This window comes from Myxocyprinus asiaticus, chromosome 49, assembly GCF_019703515.2.
Source record: "Myxocyprinus asiaticus isolate MX2 ecotype Aquarium Trade chromosome 49, UBuf_Myxa_2, whole genome shotgun sequence".
Classification (NCBI taxonomy): Eukaryota; Metazoa; Chordata; class Actinopteri; order Cypriniformes; family Catostomidae; genus Myxocyprinus; species Myxocyprinus asiaticus.
The window spans coordinates 293-14,304 of NC_059392.1; the positions used below are offsets into that span (position 1 = coordinate 293).

A 14,012-nucleotide genomic window follows, 5' to 3' on the forward strand; every position below is an offset into this window, starting at 1 on the left:
AGCATAGCCTGGAACATTTGATTCACAGGTCTCACCGGCTGTAGGCTGAGGAGGTCCACGGTGACACTCTCCTGTGTATTCCGTCAAGGCTGGCAATACTGCAAGTAGTTTTGTTTCAAGAAATGTGATTTTTTGTCAAAGTCTATGGCAGTTTGCACATTTTCTATACAAATGTGTGTTATACTGGTCTCTATGGACTTTACACAGCCAAAGAAAATAAATTCTGCCAGGTTTAGGGACATATCAAACAATACACTCTGATTATGATCTGTTGCTCTGTCTTAACTTGACAAAATGTTTATTTAATTTTGTATTTGTGTGTTCTCGCAGGTTTATCATTTGACACTACTTATTAAAATACTCACTGTTTCAAAAGTCGTAAACAATATGTGTGATAACATGATTTTAGTGTGATAAAATCACTCACTAACCTTTTCTGTGTAAAGTTATATCCAATTTTACTACTTTGTTACCATGACGATGTAATGTCAATGTAACGGTAGCCAGCTGAAAGGTAGCTGTGCAGTGTGTAAACCTCAGTCCCCTGGCCTCAAGAGGCACACTTGTGACTGACATTAGAGGCTGTAGCCTTTAGCCTCCTCATTATCACACCTGCCTCCCATGCTAGAGATGCCGGTTCGAATCCCAATCTGAGTGAGTCAAGCAGGACCAGTTACAGTGGTGCCATGACCCAGATGGGAGTGAGGTTTAGGGGGGTGAGTGTAACAGTAGCTGTTACACTGTGATATTTATATTCTACCTAAAAAATGGCACAGGCTCAATACGTTTGGTAAGAAAGCATCTACTACATGAATTAAATTTAAGTGAAATATAATAAAGTTTTTGTAACATGGACAGCATACAGTTAAAAATTAATAATGACTAATAATATAAGTTTAATTCACATTATACTGGGTCTCATTCACTAACAGTGTTTATGCATGTATTTGTGCCTAAAACCTGTGTGCGACCGTTTTCATGTAGAAATCTTAATTCAGGCTTTTCTAAACTACAGCCCACTATTTTAGATTTTAGAAATAGAACAGAATTTGGCCCACTATTGAGAAATTATATGAAATTCATATTCTGAACTGGATGTTGCTATCACGTCCTGCCACATTTCACAGCACTTTGTCTGCACTAGAATGTTCTCTTCACTGTCACGACCAGCTTCATCCACTGGAAGAGTTTAACAGGAGTCAATCGGTTTGTTCTGATATTTCATTGAATCGAGAAAAATGATACACTGGCATCCCAGCGCCATTTAAGATTGAGGACATGGGTAAGAGCGTTAATACACATACAAAAATGTTATTTGAAATGCAAGTTTCAATAGAACAGAAACCATCATTTCATTCCTGAAAAATAAAGAGTACGTCCATACATTTATTCGTAACAGGAAAAATAAATCTTATGTTGATTATTGTGATGCGTAACACCCAAAATGCAAGTTGGAGGTGAGTGTTGTTAAAAGCTCCAGTTTGAGTGCTTGTTCGCCATCTCCATTTCTTCTGGGTCCAGTGTTGTGGCTGTGCACAGTCAATTTCCATTGGCTGCTCACCAAATGAATTAAGATTTGAGTCGTGGACCATCATCCACTATGAGATATCCTCTAGTCGGCTGTAAAATATCAAATATTTTTAGATCCTCTGACTAAATGGAATAATTTCACTATCTGTCCAATTTTAAACAATTTTTGAGTGACTGAATCATCTCTGTCTGACGTCAGCACATCCTGACCTTGTGCGTGCTCAAACCATTAGTCTTACGACTCTGTTCACACATAGCATCAAAACTGATTTTTTTTAGGTAATGTAACAACTTCTCATTCAGGTAAATAGCCAGTGCTAAATTTACAGGTATTTTTGTGCATGTGCCTACACTAAACCGTCTCTAAACTGAAAATTCCAGTTAATTTTCTGGAAAGGGCTGTAAAATCAATTGCGAGTTGAGTATCCAGTGTGCAAGGATCCTTGTGTAAGGAGCACTACTTGTGTGGCCCGTAGAGATACTGCCTATGTAGAATGTTCCAAATCAGTCACTTATGAGGTTCCATAGAAAGCAGCTTTCCTTGAAAGCAGGAGGACGCATGACAGCTTACTAGGGTTTGGAATAGACCCAGTGTTGCTTTATCTACTGCCAGTGCACAGTTTTATGTAAGTGTTTGATAATTATAGGAAAACAAAAGCAGGAAATTTGCAGGATTACCTTTATTGTTTCTATTTGCACACTGACATTTCACAAGCATTTCATATTATATGATGACTTGCTACTGTCTCTGGATGTTATTCTTCACTCCTCTGCTTCTTTGCCCTGGAAATGAGAATAGATTAGATCATATTATAAGAGTTAATATGAGAGGGCCTCAACATCATTTTAAAATGAGTTGAGGTATGAATTTAGTGGATGAATGATAATGTAACAGCACAAAAGGATTTCACTAAATGGATTTGTCCTGACTTAATCACTTTTAGTTTTAGCATCAGTTTGAAAGTTACCTTTCCAGCTTCACGACTCTTGACTCTCAGCTTGTTGACCTGGGACTCAGCAATGTCAGCACGTTCTTGAGCCTCCTCCAGCTCATGCTGCACCTTCCTGTACCTGGACAGGTGAGTGTTGGCCTGCTCCTCCTGTGATTGTTACACAACATATCCAGCTCATTTCATTGGATAGTTTGGGACAGAATATATGTCAAGCTCAAGACACTTTCTATTAGACTCACAGCTTCCTCAGCTTGGCGCTTATAGGCCTTCACTTTCAGCTGCAGCTTGTCTACCAGATCCTGCAGTCTAGTCACATTCTTCTTGTCTTCTTCAGTCTTTGAGTGTAAATATTTTCAATGGTCTTGGTTAAACTATGTATATTATCATATAAGGTGGTAGATTTCAAATTCCTGTGAGTTTTACCTGGTAGGTGAGCTCTTTCACTCTCCTCTCATATTTGCGCACTCCTTTTACAGCGTCAGCACCACGTCTTTGTTCAGCTTCAACTTCAGCCTCCAACTCACGCACCTTCAGTAAAGTGTTATTTTTGTAACATGTCCAGAACAAACAAGAATCAATTGTGCTAAGCTCTTGTGCACTCAAGCCTACCCTGGACTCCAGTTTCTGGAGCTGTTTCTTGCCACCTTTCATGGCCAGACTCTCAGCTTCATCTAGACGATGCTGCAGATCTTTTACAGTAACCTCCAGGTTCTTCTTCATCCTTTCCAGGTGAGCGCTGGTGTCCTGCTCCTTCTTCAGCTCCTCAGCCATCATGGCAGCCTGAAATAAGAACCAAATAAAAAGAACTAAGCTGTATAGAGACCTTTCCTGAAGGCTCCCTATGGTGGTATGTGAGACTGAACACAAGTCAAAGAACTATTAAAAAACTTAAAGTAAAATATGAAAAAGATTAGATTGAACACTCACATCAGTGATGGCCTTCTTGGCCTTCTCCTCTGCATTTCTGGCCTCTTGAACTACATCATCCACCTCACCTTGAACCTGAATCAGATCAGCCTCAAGCTTCTTCTTGGTGTTAATAAGACTTGTATTCTGTTGAACAGAAGCAGATTTTATTCAGTAAGGCTTTTATCTGTCGTGTAATTGCACTTTTCCAGTTTGACAGTGTAATAATTTTTCATACTTGAGAGTGCAGCAGTCCCACACGTTCACTGGCATCAACCAGCTCCTGCTCTGCCACTTTGCGGCCTCTCTCTGTTTGATCCAGTGCAGCTCTCAGCTCCTCAATCTCTGCTTGCATCAGATTATTCCTGCGCTCAACCATGGCAACCTGCTCCTTCATGTCCTCCTGTCCTCTGATAGCTTCATCAAGATGCAGTTGGGCATCCTGTGATGTTTACAAAGTCAATATTATTTTTTGAACATACTTTGTCATGCTTTTGTTAGTTTAAATTCAGACATCCAAACATTTCTTGGAGTCATCTAGAAAGATACCTTGAGCTGGCCTTGGACATTCCTGAGCTGTTTCTGGGCCTCAGCAGCCTGGCGGTTGGCATGACTCAGCTGAATCTCCATTTCATTAAGGTCTCCCTCCATCTTCTTCTTGACTCTTAGGGCATCATTTCTGCTCCTGACCTCAGAGTCCAGAGTGCTCTGCATGGATTCAATAACTCTTTGGCTGTTCCTCTTGATCTGTTCTATCTCCTCATCCTTCTCAGCAAGCTTCCTGTCAATCTCACTCTTAACTTGGTTTAGCTCAAGCTGGACACGAAGAATCTTGGACTCTTCATGTTCCAAGGTGCCCTAATTAATTGTAGTGAAGAGTTGTATTAGCTTACCAGAAGAATAGTGTTATGGTTCACAGTGTAAGAAAAATGGATTCTTGTATGGGTCAGTTGCTTGAGAGTTTTTAGTAACATTACCTCAGCTTCTTCCAATGCAGTCTGTATTTCTGATTTTTCAACCTCCACTGTTTTCTTTGCCTTTTCCAGTTCATGAATGCTCTTTCCGGTCTCTCCAAGCTGCTCAGTCAGGTCAGAGATCTCCTCTACACAATTTTTAAATTCAACATTTAATGTAATTATTGTGGGCATGGGAATTTTTTCCCTGTACTGCTAAAACAATGTTATTTTAAAGAAACTTACGTTGAAGATTCTTATTCTCCCTCTTCAGGGTCTCCAGCTGGTCAAGAGCTTCTTCATAGGAGTTCTTCATCTTGAAAATCTCAGTGCTAAGAGAACGAGCTTCTTTCTGAGCACCTTCCAGTTCAGCCTGGCTTTCTTCATACTTCTGTTTCCACTCTGCCAGGACCTGTGAATGAAAGAAATGTAGTTCTCATTAAATCAATCATTAAAGTGCATGGACCAAAGTTTAGTTTTGTAGATGATTCTATGTCTTTCTTACCTTGTCAAAGTTTCTTTGCTTCTTGTCAAGGTTGGCAGCCAATGCATTTGCCCTCTCCACATCAATCATGAGGTCCTCTACTTCACCCTGCAGTCTCTGTTTGGTCTTTTCCAGAGAGGCACACTTTGAGTTCACAGCCTCAATGGATTCTTCAGCTTCCTGCAGACGTTGGGCCAACTTTTTCCTAATAAAAGATTTATGAAATGAGGATATCTAAGTCTATGAAATGTGGGTTGCTCAATACTTTTTTGATTTACTTACTTTGCTTCCTCAAGCTCCTCAGTGCGCTGAATGGCATCAGTCTCATATTTGGTTCTCCACTGAGCCACCTCACTGTTGGCTTTAGACATTGAACGCTGCAGTTCAGTTTTGGCCTCCTGTTCCTCCTCAAACTGCTCTCTGAGCAAATCACAGTCATGGCGGGCAGACTGAACCGCATGGGCCAGGGCATTTTTGGCCTTAAAATCAAAACTGAAAAGCCTTAGGTTTTCTTTCATTACAAAGAGCTGTTTTTCATAACTGTTTGCATGTTAATGAAGTACGTGATTACAGAAATACATAGTTTCTTCAAGATGCTCACCTTAACCTCTTCTTCTATATGTCTTTTGAGTTCCTCAATCTGCTGAGTGTAAGCTTGTTTGCTTCTTGTCAGTTGAGAAACGAGAGCTTCTTTTTCATCCAACTGACGCCCAAATTCACCTGAAATTATAAAATGTATAATTTATGGAGTACTCACAAAAAGAGTTTTTATGATGTTGATAATACTGTCAGTTATGAATAATTGTATCAGTTTTTGTTCCTATTTAACTTTGTGCATGGTATGTTACATGTTTTATTTACATACCATTTTCAGTTTGCAGCCTTGCCTTTTGGGAATTGATATCATTAAGTTGCCGTACATTCTCATCATTCTTGGTTTTTAGCTCACTCACTTGGTCCTCCAATGTACGACACATCTTCTCAAGGTTTGCCTATGTACATATGCCATTATTGTGAGTGTATTGTTTGGAGAAATATTTGACCTCACTAATATTTGTTTCGTTTGTTTGCAAATTATTTACCATGTTTCAAGCTCTTGAATTTGTTTTTAAACCTTGATTTTAGCATTTTCTTTTAAATGTTTTCAAAAAAATTTACCTTTGATTTAGCCACAGCCTCCATGTTGCTTGATAAGTCATCAATCTCCATCTTATATTCACTCTTCTCCTTCTCCAGCTTCTGCTTGACACGCTGAAGGTTGTCGATCTGTTCTCCCAGCTCAGCCACACTGTCTGCCTGCTTCTTCCGGAGAGCTGCTGCTGTAGCTTCGTGCTGTAAGGTGGACTCTTCAAGATCACGACGTAACTTCTGGAATTCAGCTTCACGCTTCTTATTCATCTCAATCTGGGCAGCAGTGGCACCACCAGCTTCCTCAAGCCTTTCACTGATCTCTTCAAGTTCTCTGGACAGATCAGCTCTCTGCTTCTCAACTTTAGCACGAGCAGCTCGCTCAGCCTCAATTTCTTCTTCCAGCTCCTCAATACGGGCCTATTTAATGAAAAAAGTAGAATTGCCTTGTTAAACTTTGCCCACCAATGCATCTATTTCACATTTTAACATAGAAAATATATTACCTGAAGTTCTTTGATCTTCTTTTGAAGCTGTGCTCCCAAAGACTGTTCATCTTCAATCTTGCTGAGAAACTGGCTTATCTCAAAGTCCTTCCTGTTTTGAAAAATTTGTGTTTGGTAAAATCTGCTATTGAAATACCTGGCACAGGTATTCTATCTCAATGATTCTTGCATACATCTAACTTCCACTCACTTTTTGATCTTCTCCTCTGATTGTTGTTTGTCATTCTCCAGGTCCATTATGGACTCCTGTGCCAGTTTCAGATCACCCTCAAGCTTCCTCTTGGCTCTCTCAAGGTCCATACGGAGTTTCTTCTCTTGCTCCAGTGAGCCTTCAAGCTTTTTTCATAGTAATCAGTGCATTAAAATATGGTATACAATAACAGAACAAAGCAATATCATCTTTTCATCTTTATGACCTAATTCTGAAGCCAATCATCTTACATCATCCACTTGCTGCTCAAGCTTTGTCTTAGCCTTTGTCAGGGTGTTGACTTTGTCTTCCTCTGCCTGAAGGTCATCAAGAGTCTGCTGGTGTGCCTCTTGGAGGGCTTTCTTCTCTTTGGTCAGCTTGGCAATGCTCTCATCCTGAGAGGCCATTTCCTCAGTCAGGTTTTTCACCTAAATGAAAATATTGTTCAGTGGTTTCATTCACAAGAGCCTGAAAAATAGGCAATGTGTAGAATACGTGATTCAAATGTGAACCTTATTTTCAGTTGCATGTTTCTCCTTCTCCACTTTTGCTAAGGTGAGCTCCAGGTCATCAATATCTTTCTTCAGCTCAGAGCATTCATCTTCCAGTTTCCTCTTCTTAGCAGTCAGTTCAGCATTGATTTCCTCCTCATCCTCCAGTCTCTCAGTTGTCTCTTTGAGTTTGGCCTCGAGCTGGATCTTGCTTTTGATGAGACCTTCACATCTCTCCTCAGCATCAGAGAGGTTCTCTGTCTCCTACAGTGTATGTGACAGCAACAAGTTTTTTTAACTGATCTTTGATTTGAGCTTTTGTTGATGTATTGAGAATTGTTATTAATGGCAAAATAACATTAACATGATACTTACAGCTTGAACCTGTAATAACAAATCATTCTTTTCTTGAAGTAGAGATACCATCTTCTCCTCAAGATCCTTTTTCTTGGCTAATGCCTTTGCTAAATCATCTTTTGTTTTCTCAAAGGTCTCTTTCATGGCTGCCATTTCTTTCTCAGTCTCTGCACTCTTCAGAAGAGGCTTGATCTTGAAGTACAGCTTCATCCATGGCCAGTGTTTCACATTCATAAATGAGCGGATGTTGTATTGAATGGTGAAAATGGACTCTCTATGGGAGTGAGTTTGAATAATTTTGTTTGACCAAAATGTTAAACTTATTTTTTAAATGAAATGTGGGCTTTCTTGTCATATCTACAAACCTCCTCTCCATCATCTTGACAAACTCCCTCCTCATGAGGAAGCCACGACACAGGGCTTGAGTCATGGTAACTAGCTCAGCTAGTTTCTCATCTCTCATCTCCTCAAGGGTACCCAGCAGACCAGCTTTGAAAAACACCTTCAAGAATATTGGGATGATGTTAGTGGCATAATATTGAAGCCACTGACATAGATTTGTTGACCTTAGTTATTTGACGTGTAGCTCACCTTAGTGTGTCCAAACTTGTACTGGGTGTGGTCAACATCAATTGAGCCCAAGAGTTTCTCTGAAGCCTTTTTGTTGTCAATAAACTGTCCCTCTGGGATGACACTGGCATTTAATACTTTGTATCTAGAAGATATTTGGGATGATTTTATGTTTGTTTAGAAATGTTAAAAACAGCCATAGAGTTATGTCTTCATGAGGTGAAGAATAAGGGCCATATGCATTTATGTTTACCTCTGCTTGAAGTCACCATAGAGGATTCTGCTGGGGAAACCCTTTCTGCAAATTCTGATACCCTCTAGCACACCATTACACCTGAGCTGGTGGATAACCAGGAAGTTCTCCATCAGACCTGAAATTGAGATGTTCTTTAGGTTCCAAAAAATAATTTAAGAAAATGTGAGGCATTGAATGCTTCAGGGATCAAGTTTACCTGGAGTTTTGGATTCGTTAGGAATCAAGCAGCGCACAAAGTGAGGGTGAGTGCTCCTCAGGTTAGTCATCAGCTTGCCCAAGTTCTCCTGTAGAATTGTTCATGTCATTAATCTCTACACCCTGATATTTTCAAATGAAATGCTTTCATTGTATGTTGCGATTTTGTGTATACCCTAAACAGCGCAGACACAGTCTGGAAGGAACCACCCTTCTTCTTGCCTCCTTTCTTTCCACCACTTCCCTCACCTGAGGATAAATAATGATTAAGGTGTACCTTTTAATAACAGATCATTTATTGTCATTAAGAGATACAGTATGCAGATTGCTAAAATTTCTTATGTATGAACACTTTCTGCTGTTGGCTTGGAAGTCACAAATGGTTATATTGAAGGCTGTTGAGATCCATACCTTCAGTAGATGCATGAGAGACATACAGGAATGCCAGCAGTTTGAGAGATGACTTCTGATAGAGCTGCACAACTGAATCATTCAGTGGGTCCTTGTTCTTGTCCAACCAGCCAGAAATGTTGTAGTCAACAGTGCCGGCGTAGTGCACCAGAGAGAAGTGGGCCTCTGCCTTACCTTTGGCAGGCTTTGGCTTTTGAAAGGCTGCACTTTTGCCAAGATGCTGATCATGCAGCTTATTTTTGAAGCTTGTGTCTGTGGCCTTGGGGAACATGCACTCCTCTTCAAGGATGGAGAAGATGCCCATTGGCTGTTCAAGAAATACTGACGCTCAAGTACAAGCAACATGTACTTTTCATTTTGTGAATACTCATTTTATTTTGCTGAAAGTCCATTATCTTACCTTCTCAATAAGTTCAATGCAGGCAGCCAAGTCCATACCAAAGTCAATGAACTCCCACTCAATGCCTTCTTTCTTGTACTCCTCTTGCTCCAGCACAAACATGTGATGGTTGAAGAACTGTTGCAGTTTCTCATTTGTGAAGTTGATGCAGAGCTGCTCCAAGCTGTTGAACTGATATTTCAACAGAGGCAAGTTCTTACTACCCACTATTAGCATCATCTTCTGATTCTTAGAGAGTGATTAGTAACTGATACTCACATCAAAGATCTCAAATCCAGCGATGTCCAGCACACCAATGAAGAACTGTCTGGGCTGCTTTGTGTCCAACATCTCATTGATACGGACGACCATCCACAAGAACATTTTCTCATAGACAGACTTACAGAGAGCTGAGACAGCATTGTTCACCTGAGAAATTCAAAAGATAATGTAGTTATATTAGGTGTTTACTTGTCATGACAAATGACTACTAGGGGTTGCGCTGACTAGTCAGTTAGTTCTGCCACTAGCCGACACTTTGGCCCTGTGTTGACTAGTCAATGATCAGCGGGAGGAAAATTCCTCAGTCATAGAACTCTTTTTTTTATTTTCATCATGTTTGTATGGAAATCTGTAACGACCAAATATATCTCGCATTACATTTATGTGAAAATATGGCTGAAACTGAACAAGTGTCATCCAGAGGCTGATAGCAGATATAAGCTAGTGGAATGTGTGTGTTGCTGCACTGTTCTTGACAATACAAACAGCCTGACTCCAGCAATAGAGACAAGCAAGCATTCATTTCTCACCAGCATCAACTGAGTTGCGTGGGACGCACTTTACAGCAGCCCGTCAGACTGCTGATCCATACAGTGTGGGGTGATACTTTCTGGATGACTTGATAAAATGAGTGTTCATATTGATTAACCAAAAATTTGAAGTTGCTGGAGGCCCTAATGTCTATGAGACATTTCAAACTTTTTCCACATTTAAATTGCTGTTATGTAGGTAAGTCTTCACCTGGGGGACCGTCTGTCCTTTGGTCACAAACTCATTTCCGACCTTTACTCTTGGGTAGCACAAAGCTTTCAGCATGTCAGCAGAGTTCAGGCCCATGAGGTAGGCGATTTTATCAGCCACTGAGGAACAACAGTTTTCCAGTCAAATGTCAGCACTGAAATTAAGATTTTCATGCTGATATGTGGAGTGTCCTAATAGTACATCTTACCCTCAGTGCCATCAGGTTCAGCCTGCTCCTCTCTCTGCTTCTGCTTGAACTTCATGTTGCCATGATGCATCACAGCACCTGTCAGCTTGTAGATGCTTATTTTCTCATCAGCAGTGAAGCCCAGAATGTCAATGGCGGTCTGTTTTACATGTAGAAAATTAAAAAGAATCAAAAGAGTCTGTTATACTATATCATGTCATGAAATATTCAGATATAGTTTGTTTTTATTTGGGCTGATATGTTGAATAAATTCTGATAAGAATAATATTTTTCAGCATACATCTGTGGCAATGAACTCCTCCACATCATTGATACTCTTGACAGTGATTTCACCCTGGCTGATCATTGGATAGTCATATGGATTGGTGGTGATCAGCAAGGCCTCTGTAAAGAGTTGATGTGCAATATGTAAACAATGTTACAAAACAAAAATGTGTTTTATTAAATACAAAATTCTGTGGATTTCCCACCGAGCAGTTCTGGCTTGTGTCCAGTCATGAGCTGGTAGAAGATGTGGTAGCTCCTTTCAGCAGAAAGCTGGAATGTTACTCTTGACTTTTCCAGCAGATCTTTGACAACAGAACATTAACTTTAAGTGACTCATCCACATGTTAGCAGAAAAATAAAGCATGTATCTGTCTCGAAACAATGCAACTTACAAGTTTCAATATCAGCTGAAGCCAGTTTTCCAGTGGAGGCAAAGTGAATCCTGATGAATTTACCCTAAGAAGATTTGAAAAAATAACAACAGTGTTGAACAGCAAGCTTTGAAAGGTTAACTGAAATTTCTAATGTTTCATCTAATCAAAGCAACTTACAAAACGGGAGGAGTTGTCATTCCTCACAGTCTTGGCATTACCATAAGCCTCCAGCAGGGGGTTAGCTGCAATGATTTGGTCTTCTAGTGAACCCTGGTGGATACACAAATAATTTCACCATTTACAATAGTGCTGTCACTAAACTTTGACTGTTATTTGACTCAACATTTTTCCTGACCTGCATTTTGCCAGGAACATGTTCTGCCTTCTTCGCTCCTGATACAGCGATTGTTGCAAAGTACTGGATTACACGTTTGGTGTTGACAGTCTTTCCAGCACCAGATTCTCCACTGAATGACACAAAGACATAAATGAGGCAAATGAGGCATCAGGCATATAATTTTTAAACAATTACTGTAATTATCATAGTGTACTTACGTAATCAGGATAGACTGATTCTCCCTGTCTGAAACACAAGTTAGGGTTATTATGTGAAACTGTAAACATTGAAACTTTGATTTGCATTTGAAATTATTTATTAAGCATTCCATAACATAATGTAAGTTACCCATGAGGGACCTTAATAATACCATAAAATGATGCATTAAATTCATTTTAAGTCATTTTAAATGTAGGCAGCAAAATAGAGGATCCCTTGAGTTTAGTTAGAGATAAACAAACTTCCAATACAACTTTAATTGGATTGTATTGCAAAATGTTTGTTGGACTACAACTTCAAATTTACGTCCACACTTACCAGTGAGCATGAACTGATAGGCGTTATCAGAGATGGAGAAGATGTGAGGTGGGGCTTCAATCCTCTTTTTGCCTCTGTATCCAGCAACAACAACTGAATCATACACTGGAAGCCACTTGTATGGATTGACAGTGACGCAGAACAAGCCAGAGTAGGTCTGAAACAGAGATAGATTGTCCAGTTTCACACTTCAGGGTCCTCCTCACCCTCTTTCCATGAATAAAAAGTAATTCACTTAGACTTACATAGATCATCCATGCTGCGTAACGCTCTTTGAGATTATACAGCACAGCAGGCTCATTGAGGTGGGTCATCATGGCCATGTCCTCAATTTTGTCAAACTTGGGAGGATTCATGGGGAAGATTTCATTTTCTTTCACTGTAAGAGTCTAAAGAATTGCAAAATCAGTTATTAACATAGACATTTACTGTCACAATATTTGAATGGATACACTGAAAATAGATTTACAATCAAAAGCAACATCTAAAATTGTTCTAGAGAAGTTCAAGAAATGTATCTTATATACTTACTTTCCCACACAGAGTTTTGACGGTAGCTTTGCCACCTTCTTTGCTAACAAGAGTACCCTTCAGGTACATGTTATCTGGCTCGGTCACAAAGAATGCTGTTTTGGCATCAAAGGGGGTGTTTTGAGCCTCTATCCTCTCTCTTTCTGGCTTGCGGAGGAAGATGGCCGCCGGGCCAAAACACTCCATTTCACCATCTCCCATGTTTGCAGTTTACTGTGGGAAATTATGTGTTGAGAATGCTAAATAAAACATGTGCTAATGTTCAAGCAATAGGAACAGATAATGTGACAATATAGAGTAAATAGAGATCATTGTAATGTATGTTTACAGCTGATTACATTAGTAGAGTATTATTATTATTATTATTATTATTATTATTATTATTATTATTATTATTATTATTCTCATCTGTCAATGACTGTAGTGTCAGAGACACAGAAGTTTAGAAAAAACTAGGATTTTATTGATTGAATAGCCTAACATCTCATCATCTAACATGTTCCACAGAAGAAGGATAGTTGTGTGATTTGAAAGAACAGAGGGTAAACTACCTCTGGTTAACAAATACTAAGTGGATTAAATTCCAGAATTATTTTTAAGCTTAAAAGCCTAACAGTATTTGAAGGGAATGTCCTTTCTGCATCGATGATGATGAGTTTTCTTAAAGGTATGAGAAGGCATCTCTTCACTTATTAGCCTCTTCTGAGTTTAAAGTGTTTCATCAGTAAAACACACAAGTGTCATACCTGCGGTTCTGTCCAGAGAGAAAATGTGTCTGATGTTTCTGGGTGATACTAAGAGAAGGCACAAAAAGAACTTGTTAATTCCATACAATGAATATTTTTTAACTTTAGTATAAAATTAAGATCACAGCTTATTAAATATATAGTGCACAAAAACTTGAAAATGCAAACTTATTACTATGTATCAGGCTATTAATGTATATAACATGTAACATGAAAAACACAAGCATGTGATATTAAATTAATAGTAGAATGAGAACATGATAAATTCACCCACCTTTGAGTTCCAGTGAGTCCTTAGAGGAGTCTGAAGCAGCTTCTTATATAGACAGAATAATGTTCACTCAGCAAAAGACACTCGCTGTATTTGGTCATGTATTTTAGCTCTGTTTAGACAGGAGTGTCTGTAATTATGCTTGTTTTCTTCATCATTATCATTTCACCCACCAAGGATATGTTACTGCCATATTTTAACTGTGCATTGTTTGTCCAAAGATTATTATTGTCTTTATTTATTATTTATTAGAAAATATTGTGTGAGAGAGCATCATATAGATATATAAGTAGATACGATAATGGGAGTAAATACTTTAGTAAGATGAGGTGCATTATCACTAGATGAACTAAATCAATATTTGAAAACAAGCCACCAATATCTTAATCAAGAATTGCTCTCTGTATAT

At 39.1% G+C, this 14,012-nt stretch overlaps 1 protein-coding gene across 1 annotated transcript; it reads right to left on the minus strand.

Moving 5' to 3' along the window:
• Positions 1–2,194: 2,194 nt before the first annotated feature.
• On the minus strand, positions 2,195–13,380 carry LOC127437910 (myosin heavy chain, fast skeletal muscle-like). The gene is made up of 40 exons (XM_051693073.1): positions 13,333–13,380; positions 12,587–12,799; positions 12,301–12,444; positions 12,056–12,212; positions 11,737–11,764; positions 11,537–11,648; positions 11,359–11,451; positions 11,200–11,263; positions 11,011–11,109; positions 10,821–10,924; positions 10,541–10,679; positions 10,333–10,451; positions 9,589–9,738; positions 9,331–9,501; positions 8,931–9,237; positions 8,695–8,768; positions 8,521–8,608; positions 8,322–8,439; positions 8,090–8,213; positions 7,864–8,000; positions 7,517–7,772; positions 7,163–7,405; positions 6,902–7,078; positions 6,651–6,796; positions 6,461–6,551; positions 5,985–6,374; positions 5,692–5,818; positions 5,428–5,546; positions 5,109–5,305; positions 4,848–5,031; positions 4,589–4,754; positions 4,367–4,491; positions 3,939–4,247; positions 3,628–3,831; positions 3,411–3,536; positions 3,093–3,263; positions 2,907–3,011; positions 2,723–2,818; positions 2,499–2,630; positions 2,195–2,313 (listed from the first exon to the last, which is right to left on the minus strand). Exons 2-40 carry the CDS (start codon positions 12,785–12,787, stop codon positions 2,293–2,295), a joined length of 5,814 nt encoding a protein of 1,937 aa, XP_051549033.1. The 5' UTR covers positions 12,788–12,799; positions 13,333–13,380; the 3' UTR covers positions 2,195–2,292.
• Between the last annotated feature and the right edge of the window lie 632 nt (positions 13,381–14,012).

Excerpts from the sequence above, each read along its gene's own strand:
- LOC127437910 (XM_051693073.1), bottom strand. The coding sequence starts at position 12,787 with ATGGGAGATGGTGAAATGGAGTGTTTTGGCCCGGCGGCCATCTTCCTC. Across the intron at positions 12,445-12,586 it reads TCAAAACTCTGTGTGGGAAA|ACTCTTACAGTGAAAGAAAA; the intron begins GTAAGTATATAA and ends GCAATTCTTTAG. Across the intron at positions 5,819-5,984 it reads AGGCTGTGGCTAAATCAAAG|GCAAACCTTGAGAAGATGTG; the intron begins GTAAATTTTTTT and ends ATATGTACATAG.